Source organism: Ixodes scapularis, unplaced genomic scaffold (genome assembly GCF_016920785.2).
Source record: "Ixodes scapularis isolate PalLabHiFi unplaced genomic scaffold, ASM1692078v2 PGA_scaffold3__209_contigs__length_174095766, whole genome shotgun sequence".
NCBI classification, from domain to species: domain Eukaryota; kingdom Metazoa; phylum Arthropoda; class Arachnida; order Ixodida; family Ixodidae; genus Ixodes; species Ixodes scapularis.
The window spans coordinates 69203422-69216138 of NW_024609868.1; the positions used below are offsets into that span (position 1 = coordinate 69203422).

Below are 12717 nucleotides of genomic sequence, written 5' to 3' on the forward strand. Positions count from 1 at the left end.
CCTTTGCAAATTGACATAATAATGAAATGGGTCTATGGTTTTTTGGATGATCTGTTCTTCCTTTCTTATGTATCGGCACGGTTATCGCGTTTTTCCAAATCGAAGGAAAAGTGCAAGTCGATAATGAAAGGTTAAAAATATGCGTTAGAATGGGCGTGAAAATGGAAGAGCATACTTTGACAATAAAGCTCGGGATACCGCCAAATGCGACCGATAACTTAGGTTTTAGTTTTTGGATTGCGAGTTTAATGTCAGCGATTTCAAATAATGGGATTGATAGGCACTCTCTAGCAGTGTCACCAACGTCAGGCGCAGATAAACCATTCCGGTTACAAGAATATACAGACGCAAAATAGCTCGCAAAAACGTTCGCTACATTTTCGGGTTCACTAATCGGAATTCCAGATGAGTCAGCGATGTTTGTTATCGATGCAGTTGTGGCTGTACGGTTCTTGACGTACCTCCAGAACTGCAATGGGTCACGATATAAACTGCGCTCTGCAGACTCATGGTGCACTCTCTTATCCTGCTGCAACAACGACTTTGCCTGAGCACGTGATTCGGAAAACTTGGCGTACCAGAACGCTGAGTCAGAAGCCTTATGTATTCACGTATAATCCCTAATCATGTACAAAAAAAAAGTATGGTGCATTTTGAATTGTTTATTTTAATCATCTACAGGAACTAGAATTTGTCGCGGCAAATTGTACTGTACATTGTGTACATTCGATGTTCAATTCTCTAATGTAACGCAACTAAAATGTTACTACATTTAAAAAAATTGCAGCACTGTTTTAATAGTAACGCTTCATTGGCTTGCTTATCCCGCAGGCTCACTGTTCCTGCGATGGTCGTGGTTCTGTGCTTTTTTCTCTTCCCACTGTTCATTGCTGGGCCTCAGGACAAGGACCTCATGGGCCAGGAGCAGAAAGGTTGCTACGAAAACTGGTGGACCGTCATGGCTCAGATTGTCAACTTTGTTCCTACAGAGAAAAGGGTAGGCATACAATACAATGTTTTAGCAAGGAAATTTTGATGTGCTCCAAACCTGCAACAGTACATATCTGAATACTCATTGAGCCGCAGTAGAGGAAACATTTTGTCCATTGACATTTGCCGCTAGCTCGAATCCATGAAGTCATATTCCACAATTGTCATCCTTGTAACCATGCAGATACGACACATGTAGAAATAGAAATAGACTAGTGTTGCACCCGGTCCTACGACTCTCGGTGTCAATGTTAATCACGTTCAAGCTTGGTGAGTTGTGACTGATAGTGATGTCAAATTTACTATTTCACTAGCGTTAGAACTCTAAATATTATTATTATTTTGGAACCCAGATATGCGTAAACTCCAACAAGTTCCTCAAGACTTGCTTTGTGGCTGTATCAACATATATTTTATTATGTGCAGTGTATGCAGCAGTACTGGTACATCAGCAGTGACATGCAGATATATCTGGTAGCAGTACCTCTGGCACTTATCTTCGTAAGGTAAGGTAGCACGAACATTTGTCATTTTCGTAGTTTACATCGTTTATGCCAACTTCAAGTTGTCGAATGCATTATGTGGCTGAATCCATGCTTTGTAGGAAAAAAGACATAGACCGAAATGTCCTCGTAGACAATATGTTGAAACAAGCGACACAGGGCAAACTTTTATTCGTATATAACTAACTACTTAAACTTAAACAAATGTGATGTCTTACCGCACACCGGAGCATATTGCAAACATAATTATGGCAAACGTCTAAGCTTTTTTCTACATTTTATTGTACTAAAGGTTTTATCTTATTTTTCTTCTAATGGGTCTCTGTGGTGGCGTATAATTGCGTATGCAACGAGGATGTGGTCAGTTCGTGCTCTAAATTTTACTCTTCATTTATTTCACCGCCGCGATACTTTTGTCCTTGCAAATATTTGTTATTATAAATATTAGTCGACGTTATATTGCGGATAATTTGGTTCCGTCGCATTTGAATCAAATTACGTTAGGTTCTCAAACTTTTAGTTATTATCTCAACTGCTAGTTCTAGATTCTGACGGAGCCTGATCTATTGCCGTTAATTAATTCATTTTTGCGGGGCGGAAAACGCGGTTAACTTTCCTCGGCCGATTCAATGCGTAAACCAGTTTCTGATTTGACATGGTTACAGGAGCCCGGCATGCGGCTTCTCCCTGGCACTTTTGTTAAGTGTTTTATGCTCCGTCGCTGCCGGACTCGTAACCTACATGAAGGATCTCAAGCCTGCCGTTGCCTACACAATCGATGACTTCAGGTAAGGCTCACCAAGCGTCTCAGCCCAATGCTGCGCTGCAGTTGTGCGCTTCTACAGATATCCGTATAGATGCCGAGGTAATCATTATTTCCACTATTGACGCTCTAGGTATTTGTATACAAAACTTATTATTTTACGTAATGTCAATTGTAAATAGATCTTCTGAGAACAAGTATATTAACTAAAATACGCTTTTCTTATGTTTAAATTGTACTCCATCATCCTCTGTTTAATGTACACATATACTAATTATTATCTGCTCGCAGTTTACCCACCCTCTAGGAATCCTGAAGCGATTACTTTTCCCGAGGAGCACTGAAGCCCTCAAACGCAGCAATCACTGCAATTAACGCAAACTGTTTTTTTTTTTTTTGTTGTTGTTTTTTTAGGTTTAAACGAATGTATTGCGTTGGGCCCTGATCGAGCTTTCTCCGTAGATTGCAGCGATTGACTTTCCGAAGTGATATGCGGGGAAAGTAGACCCTCCAGAATTCTTGTATGCATACGTACGCCAGCTGAACTTAGTCGTCTCCAATGCTAATGCGCTATCTATTTTCCTTTGGAATTTCTTTCTCCGCGGTTTTGTAGTAAAGGTTTTGCGCTATCGACGGACGTGTGTTTTACCATTTGACTAAGCAATAATGGAAATTACACTTTTTTTTCCTCAAATAGGAGCATTCGGTAGATCGTTCCGTCAACTCCAAAAATTATACTCCATACTTCGCCGGAGCCTTTGCGCGTACATCGTATGGTTATCAAACGATATTTTTTTAGAAAGAAAAAAAAAACACACAATCTGCTACAACTTTCTGTTGTCCAGATTTGGTCGGAGAGCAGTCGTGAGCATTTTAGTTTTTTTCGGTAGTTACAGTCAGTTACAGGTTATGAAAAGTATTCGTGGAAAAGGAGGGCTGGGGAGGAGGAAGCAAACGGAACGCTGGAGAGGAGAAAAGCAAACCTCTTCCTCTTCCCAGCGTTCCGTCTGTTTGCTCCTCCTCCTCAGCCTTCCTTTCCCTCGAGAACTATTCTTAACCTCTAACTGACTGTAGTCATTTGTATGTGCACGCTCCGCAGTCGGAATCTCGAGACGGCCGAGTTTGTGCACGAGCTGCCTTACTCGAACCTCGCCACCTATTTTCTGGGAGTAGTCTCCGGCTACTGCGCAGCAACGTGGAACAAGACGTGCATCAACAAGGTGGGTTCAATCCTCATTATACGATAAAACTTTGGTTAGGCCTAGTTGGTGTATATCGATTTAAAGGTTAAAAGGCACGAACTGAACAGGGCGAAAAAAGACACACGAACGGCACGGACAAGCGCCAACTATTAATAAACAAGGTTTATTAACAAGGAAATATTCGAAGCTTTCTGCCTACACACAGCGTCTGTCAGATGCGTAAGCATGTCATCCCTTTATCTGCTAAACAAAGAAGTTGTGTTTCTTGAGGGCTGCGTCGGATGAGTGGTGGAACCTTTATCTTGCTGCTTGTGTTTAGGCGATGGGGATTGACAGTTTGGCAATGTTTCGTGTTTCATTAAATCAGGTGGAAGTTGGCGCTTGTTTGTGTCGCACGTGTGTCTTTTTCCGTCCTGTTCAGCTCGCGCCTTTTAACCTTTTTAATTCATTGTACAGCCTGTACAGCGCGAGCATCTTATTATCGCTTCGCAACCGATTAGATTGGGGCATTATCTGATAAGAACGCCGAAAAACAAATCAAAAAGCACGAAGCGTGAACGTAACAGGCAATGCCTTGTTATTCTTAAGATCTCAGTGAATGTATAGGGTGCCCCTAGCAGACATTCTACTGTAAAACGAACCGGGAAAATTGGCGCCTGCAAATAGAAAGCTCACACTTTCCCTTAATTAGCCCTGAGCAACACGCACTGAAGTTGATAAATATAACGGCTACGGTTACGGTTAGGGCTCCCCTCTTTCGTTAAAATAGTTTCGTTCCGGTTTTGGGGGGTTTTGGGTTTGTATCATTTCGGTTACCGGTCAGCAGCCCGTCAAAACCGGGTTTTGTTGTTGTTGTTGTTGTTTTCGGTTCAAAATCTCGTTTAATAAGCTAACTTCTCTTTCTTCTTTCAGTTTGGTCGCATATCATCTTCACGAACACGCCTCGGAAGCGTTTAATACTGGAAATCGAGGCTGTATATAGGAAGTAAACCCTGATCCTCTGCTAGTTAAGCGTCTGAATGCTCACGTCTTCACCTAAACGACAAACTAAGTCAAGCTGTTTCCTTCATCGCCGTCACCACAACGTCCCTAAACGCTCGTCTTACCACTGTGGTCACAATTAAACTATTCGCGAACAGACTCTGCGTGTATGATGCGTGACAAAATCCTTTTAAACGTTTAACGTCCTGATGCTTCTATGAAATAGAGTTTGCAATAACGTTTATTCGCAGGACATTATACCGCAAAATATTAATTACATTTTAACATATGGGTACCAACCGTCTAAACCGAGTTCACTGAAATGAACTAATTTCACCTGGCCGACCGGGAAACCGAATTCGCTCAAGTGAATGGCGTCATTCGACGAAACATCCTGGACGAGGTTGTACGGCGCAGTATGATCACTATCAATTCTACGGCACGATATGGCTATGTTAAGTAACGAAGTATTTTGTTTGTAATAAGTAAGACTTGTTTTAAAAAAGTTTATCTTTCTATAGTGGCGTTGGCATTGCTTGTTTTTTTATCTGCCCACATTTGTGTCGGCATTTTTGGGCGCTTGCTGTACGCTTGCGCGGGCGCATGAACGGGAAGTCGTCTTCCGCCCCAGTGCGCGGGGGGCTTCGAGCAGCCGCGGGGCTTGGCAAAGACATGTCGGACCCCGGTCGTATTGGGTTTTAGTTTGGGGCGCCGGAACACCCGTGTCTCCGGCAGAGGTACTTTTGTCCGCACTTGTGGCTTTTAAGCGCGTGTGCTTGTGTCCGGTGTATTTCGCCGCTTAGTGTAGAAACTTCGCTTTTAATCGAAGCAATAACTTAACTGGGTGGCGCCAGCCAGGCGGCGAGGAAAGCATGTGGTGACTCCACAAAGAATTTGGGTTTGACCGTTGAGGTGTTGGAGGGGAGTCACGTTGACAGCTCGCTGATCATTGGGTTGGAGTGTACCACGTGACAATGAGCAAATTTGAAGTGATTAGTCTGTCTCTGGAGGGAAAGGAGGCCCCTCCGAGTCTAGAAAAGGGGTGCCGAGAGGTTTCTTGGGGATTCGACTTTTGAGATCAGGGAGATTCGGCTCTTGAGACTGGATACTAAAGTATGGGTTTTAATTTTGGAAGTTTTGTATATTACAGTTGACTTGTCGTTTTGCTTTAAAATAAACGTGGCCACACTAGCCATTATAAACCTACCAACGTCGTAATGTGTCCAGCGGGATCGAACAACTTTTAGTGTTTTTTTCTTATTCGACTTCTCGGGGGACTTCCATCGGGCGAACACCATCATCGATCGTCACCATCCTGACCGGCCCCCTCCCTCGGAAAGTCGACTGGTTATAATATTGTTCCAGATTCTTGACGCTATTACGGCGAGACACAGTCAGCTTTAAAGATTCACGCAATCCCTTAAATTGTACATGTTCATAGCGTTAACACATGTATAGCGGTGACATCTGAGCTTATGGTACATACGGTGATTCGCAGGTGCTCCAGGCATTCCTGTGGGTACTGGCCCTCGCCTTGAACATCTTCCTCGTGTTCGTGCCTTACGCCTGGAATCGATCTGACGCCGAAGATCTGAAACAGCTGTACGCTTCGTTCTACGGAGGCAGCTACCGGTACCTGTGGGGACTCTCGTGGTGCTGGATAGCTTACGCCTGCGCCACGGAAAGAGGAGGTACTACACGCTATGCCAACTCTTGCGCTGTCCTCACTATCCACTCAAATATCCCAAAAACGCACATCTCAGGCTATAGAACAATCAAGCTACATCGGTCAAAACTGCAGCGCCGAAAACTAAGATACTTGCATCAATCAGGCTAATCTAAATTCGAAAGAGAATCTCTTTGACGAACAACAAAGAGAAGTCTGATCCAGACTAATTTTCTCCTAAAGAAATGTTATGTTTCCTTCATAACGTATTTGAGGCGCTTTTGTAAAACGTTTTATGTGCATGCCGACCTTTCCCACGGGATGCTTTTTCGGGCTCCTTCAAGCTATCCTAAAGTAAGCATAGAATTAACAAATCACAAAAGATAATAAACAAAGAAGTGTTTGGCGTTTTCATTTGGGTACATATTGAATTTATTCCTTTTTTGCCCGCTCGTGTTTCATTTAGTCACAGCAAATGCTATAAAACAAATTGGGTTGTGGGCGTATTCATGCAGCGTGAATTTAGTCTGCCTCAACGGCCGACTTGTCTGTCAGCTGTAGATGAGCAATTTCGCCGGTGCAGTATAACCGCTAGCCTGGGGTCTTTTACGTGCACCACGTAGTAGTAATACACGACCGCACGCTCGTACTATGCTCATCTAGCTCGAAACGGTCAGGGGTGGGGATTGAACGTAAGACCGCTGGGTTCTGCAGCGCGAGCTTTCGCTCCACGTGCTTCGAGCTAGTGTGCGCTAGCCCACTCGGCCACCGATTCCCATGAAATACTAGGCTGCTTCTCGAGACAGCTTCTCTCCCTCTCAAAACAGCTCTGACCTTTTCGCGATCTCAAAACCTGTTGCATGACGGCGTATGGTGCTCTAAGTGTGATATGTGTGCCTGAGTTGGTTCGGTATAACCGTCGCCAACCCTGCCGACTGAGAGGGTCATGGTCGCCTGGTAGTCGAGCGGGATGAACGGTTCGTAGCGAGTTTAATTTTGTCTGCTAGCCCACTAAGGCCGGTGCCGTGTGAAATATAGGGACCAGCTTTTGCAGATTCCGCATACGTTAAGGTGATAGCTGGTGTGTTCAAATAGTAAGCACCCGAGGTAAATTTATGCGACTTGTAGATCTTCAATATCACGGCTCGCTGCAAAAGGATAGTAAAATAAAATAAAGGACACCAACTCCACACTAAAATAGAACGTGGTTTAGGGTTTCGGCCTTCAAGAGGGATTAAATTATCTGCTTCGTCGTATGTCAGTTAGAAATAGTTTTTCCGCATGCCAGTTCCAATGGTCTTAAGCTTCTCAAAACCAAAATCAATTGTTACCAAGAGATAACTTCGCTGTATTTAAGCAACTGTTATTGATCCCCATACGCATGTCATTTGTGTATTTGCATATTAAATTTGATCGCTTTTGCTCTATCTTTTGCAGGAATTCTATATAGTTTTCTCTCCTGGAGTCCATTCGTTGTCCTGGGCAGGCTTACGTTTGGAGTGTACCTGGCGCAATACGTGGTCTTCCTTGCCAGGTTAGGTGTCACCACGACCCCCTTGCAAGTGAACGAATTCTTACAGGTGAGTCGTTATCATTCCCCGCTATGGTGGTACCAGACTTCGTCACGACGTTTCCAAATATGTTGTAGTTATTAAAAAAACCTATTAAGTCACTTTCTAATAATTATTCTTTACCAAATGCTTCTTCTTGGGGCACATATTTTTCTTGTCAGAAAAATTTCTTCAAAAATAACTTTGCCCTTCATTGCTGCTTCATTTTACACTAATTTTGCATTACATCACCATATCAGCAGATTTTCTTTCTTATGTTCGCAGTGTTAATTACATATTTCTCGCCAGCACTGTAACCAGGCCTACATGCTCCGTAAATATTGGTTTTTTGTTTGCGGTTAACGAGCTGCCCCTACTCAAAAATGATTTGTAGAAAACTTTCTTGACATCGGGTGAAAAACTACTGGTGTCTAAGGGCTCTTAAAGGTGCCCTAAGGAGATTTCTGAGATCGCCTAAATATGGCGCTAACTCACTCTGTAGGCTCTAAGCATCCTAGAAATCCATATATCAAAACTATGCGCGGCCGATTTCCTTATTAAAAAAGCAATCAAAGATCGAAATTATCTCTGGCGGTGGGAGGAGCATTGTACCGGCAACCAGGACGGTCTGTGACCAATGAAACCGCGACATTTCGTTGAGATTGCAAACACTGTTAGTACAAAATCTGTATGCTTTTGTAGATTATAAACGCAAGTAAAAGTGGCTCAAAAATATTTTTTCGCCGGAGAAGGAATATAATACTTCAATAATCGTGTCAAAAACAGAAAATTGTGTTTTTTGTTGTAATTTTTTTGTTTCTTTGTTTGTTGTTGTTGTTGTTTTTGTTTGTTTGTTTTTTTGTTTTTGTTTTTTTGGGGGGGTGGAGGGGTGCGAGTGTGATGTCTCCGGTCTGTTAAGTTTCGAGACGTCGAGCGCGAACTCGCTGGGTTGAATCATAGTCCTGGTTGTACGGGCAATGAGCTGCGCGCATTCGAGGTATCACTCCACGGTTCCACCGGTCGTTGGCGCGAGGATTCTTCGCTTGCTATTGACTGACAGTGGTTCTGGTTTCGAAACATGCTCCTCCCATCGTTGAAGAAAAACTCGGTATGTTGTGATATTTGATTGTTTTTTTTTCTTAATAGGGATATCAGTCGCGTATCATTCTGATTTAGGCATTTCTAAGGTGCTTAGAGCCAACAGAGCGACTTATCGCCATATTTAGGCGATCTCAAAAACTTCCTCAAGGCACCTTTAATTTGTATAACTTCTTTATGGCCGCGTAAGCTTTTCTACCATTTTTACTCGTCGAAAAATTATCTCTTTTTTGTTTATTGTGTTCAGAAACAGTAATTAAGCATGCGTCTGTCAAGAATGTTGACTAGCTCGATACTGAATTAGGGTGTTCGTTCACCATGAAAATGTGGATGTTCGTCCACCACGAAGGTGAACGAACATCTGCGAAAAATGTCCATACGGTGATCAAGTTTCGTCAAGTTTGGACCGTCCTGGACGGATTTTCCGCTCGTTGGACACGTGTAGGTCACCGCAATGCTTTTAATTCAACAGAACTGATATTGTTGTGAACGCAATACTTTGGAAAAAAATAGTTCGCATGTCTGCATGTAGTTTTAGAGCTAAACAGATTTATTTTATATTAACGAATTAAAAGTTAGGGCGCAAACGAGCTGGTGAAGGTGAAGGTCTAAAATGGTATTTTATATATTTCTTTTTTGTTTTGCGGAGCTGGTGGTTTACACCATGAGCTTTCAAAAACGCGAAAGCTTAGGTCTAGAGGTCAAGTGCTTTATAGAACCAATAATATGTAAAGACAACATACAGAGCACTTGTTTCCTTCTCTACATTAAAAAGAAAACAGCTCTATTCACACATTTTAATTTTCTAACTAACCCCTGAACCTTTTGTTCATGTTCAGGTGAAAGACTCGCTGGGTGTGGCCGCCATCAGCTACTTCTTCGCTTACCTGTTATATGTGGTTTATGAAGCCCCCGTCAACGGCATCGCCCGGTTGATCTTCAGGTTCCACACCATACGGAGGTCTTCCAATAAGCCACAACCAATCCCCCCAGAATCCGACTCATCGCTGCCACCACCGGAGCCACCAACTCCTCCTCCGACGGAGCCCAAGGCCATCAACAATGGCCAAGAACCGTGATCGCAACGATGCATATTCTGGGGACTAAGAAGCGATAACCGTGCGGCAAAGAAACAAATGATAACGATTTGTGCGCGGGCTTCGCAAACGAAAGAGTCAAGTTGTGGCAATACATCAACTGCTTCTTGTCCAGGCTCTGCCAGCTCGAACAGTTCAGTGCTTCGGGCTCAAACGCTGTATGAGGCAAGAGCCTTGTAGACTCGTCAACACCAACGCAGTGAACGCGCGCGGTCTAAGTTAAGAACAGCTGCCAGGATGGCATACTTAATGTTTCATTCATCAACTGCGACATCAACTGGCGTGAAGAGTCATTCAAGCAAGGCACAGTGTCTCATCGAGGTTGATGAACCAACAAGGTGTATGCGCAGAAATAATTGTAGGTAGGTTCGCAGCTTTGTTCTTGTTCTCGGGCGAGTTTGGTGGGACCATGCATCAACGTGCGGAACAATAACAGCCGTTACAGCAGCAGCCATGCTGTGTGATTATGCTAGTGGCTCTTGAAGAAATCGGTTCACAATATGTTTCACACTCTTCCAAACAGATTTATGTTTCTCCGCAACATAAAATTGTCGTGTTTTTTTTTTTCTTTTTTTTTAATTAAGTTAGGGTTGTTATACACTGCTCTACGGGAAATAACTCTTGTTTTGTTTATTTTATTCGGCTGCTTGAAATAGCTCGTGCCTAATAACAAAACATTCTCCCTACTGTCCTCACACTTCGTATATCCTCAATGTTTGGGGTTCACTGCAGCGTCAGTGATCTTAAAATGTAACTCCTGACTGTAGGACAAACGCCGGCACGGCCATGAGCGTAACATTTGCGATATTTGTTATGAAAATGCATTATAAAATCCTACAGCACTTTTGTTTTTAAACAACTCACTTTGAATACTTGTTCAAATGTATGTTGGCTACGTAGCGAACCAGCAGGCCCACGCTTCAAACTGGATTCATCACTCACTCACTGGTGTGTGAACATGCTCAAGTGATCCATGGTCGACTCATCAACTTCACCGCAAAGTGGTTCTGAGCATGTGCCTGACTCTTAACAAGCGACCGAAATAGTGAATATTTGTTTCACTGGACGTTTGTGCGTTCACTAGGTTCGTTACCATGTGTGCTTTGTATTTTCATACTTTAACGCCTTGTTCTCTTTCAGATTTTATATGGAAATAGAAAAGTTGTTCATATTCCATGAAGAACCTTTTATACTCGTTTTGAAAGCATATGTTATTTATGGGTTAGTCTGCCAGATCGTGACTTGCGGATAGCATACAAAGGTCTGGCGCAACCGAGAGATACGTGTCAGGATCTAAGTCTTCGAGATTTCTGAAGAATTCTAATTGAGTGTGGCCGATCACTGCTCTCCACGACATCATCGGTGTTGTGAACAATATCGCATCCCTGCGAATACAGTCCAGATTCATGTATTTACCATATTTCCAAGCGCCAATATAATTTGTGTGTTTTGCGGCCAAAAATAAAGTATTCTACACACCAAGTCCCCTTCACTGTTTTCTTCTATCTGCTCTAAACGACAGCATTGGTTCTTTGTTTTTATTCATTTATTTACCACTACCCTCAGGGCCCCGATGGGCATTACAGAGGGGAGTGGTTGGTTAGACTTAGTACAATTCTGAATTTAGAGTCATTGGTGATGGTGACGATGTCATTGGGAAGGCCATTCCAGTTTACAATACTTTCTTGTAGAAGGGAATGTTGATGGGCTGTTGAAGTGGTCTTGGGGCGGGCAATCTTGCATGAATGATCAAGTCTTGCGGATATATAGCTGGGCTGGCTGAGGAGAGACTGTCTTAATGGTTCCGAATAGTAAATTTTATAAAAAAAGGCAAAGATGGGAAATTTTGCGACGAATGGAAAGATCAGTGAGAGTTAATTGACATTTCACTGCAGTGGCACTAGAAAAACGAGAGTAATTAGAAAGAATAAATCGAGCACCACAATTTTGGACAGACTCGATTGCGTTCGTTAAAGAAGACTGATATGGGTGCCAGATAGCTTAAGTATGCTCTAGTTTAGGGCGAACAAGCGTGACGTAAAGGAGACGTTTAAGGTTAGGAGGGGCAGACTTGAAATTGCGACGAATATAGCCACGTGAGCGGTTTGCAGATGATATTGTCTTGTTGACCTGAACATTTCAAGGCATGTTAGTGGCTAAATGAACATCAAGATACTTTTACTCTGTTGCAGTCTGAATGGTAGTGCCGTTGAGTGTTAATGAGTTTCACGGCTGAGAGGAAGATCGTGTGAAGCAGAGGTGCATGCATGTGTTAATGGTTAGACACATCTGCCATGTGCGGCACCATTCAGTAACTTTGTTAATTTCGTTCTGGGGTGCAAAATTATCGTCTGGGGTTTTTATTTGTCTATAAACAACACAGTCATCAGCGAAAACAGGAACAGAGGATGAGAGGCAAAAAGGGAGATCATTAATGTCGATTAAAAAGAGTAAAGGCCCAAGTACAGTTCCCTGTGGAAAACCGGAAGAGACGGGAGAAAGAGGAGGATGTGCTGTTAGCGAAAACGAATTGAGAGCGATGACTAAGGAATTATTCAATCGACTTAAGAACATGAGAATCTAGTTTTTATATTTTAAAACCTTGTAATTTTTTTTAATTTGAGAGAGATGGCAGAGGCAATGGTTATATTTATTTTAGTCTGAACAACAAGTTTTCAATAATATAAATATTCGAACTATTTCAAACCTCGTTTACTCTTTAAAAAAAATTGTTGTTCAGACCAAGGGTATTTTTTGCAGGTCAACCATTTGAGCTTTTTATTTCGGAGTTTGTATATTTTTGGCTAAATTATCGAGTAATTTAATTATACAACCAGCTCAAAGATACATAGAAGTTCAAACGTAGA

The 12717-nt window shown here is 42.6% G+C and overlaps 1 protein-coding gene across 1 annotated transcript in view; it reads left to right on the forward strand.

The window, feature by feature from the left end:
• Positions 1-9832, forward strand: part of LOC120841605 (nose resistant to fluoxetine protein 6-like) — a 47428-nt gene extending 37596 nt beyond the window's left edge. The window contains exons 10-16 of the mRNA XM_040501698.1: positions 832-997; positions 1417-1496; positions 2159-2281; positions 3356-3476; positions 5938-6130; positions 7543-7685; positions 9593-9832. Coding sequence (XP_040357632.1) covers positions 832-997; positions 1417-1496; positions 2159-2281; positions 3356-3476; positions 5938-6130; positions 7543-7685; positions 9593-9832 — 1066 coding nt within the window. The remainder of the gene's footprint in view (positions 1-831; positions 998-1416; positions 1497-2158; positions 2282-3355; positions 3477-5937; positions 6131-7542; positions 7686-9592) is intronic.
• The last annotated feature ends 2885 nt before the right edge of the window (positions 9833-12717 follow it).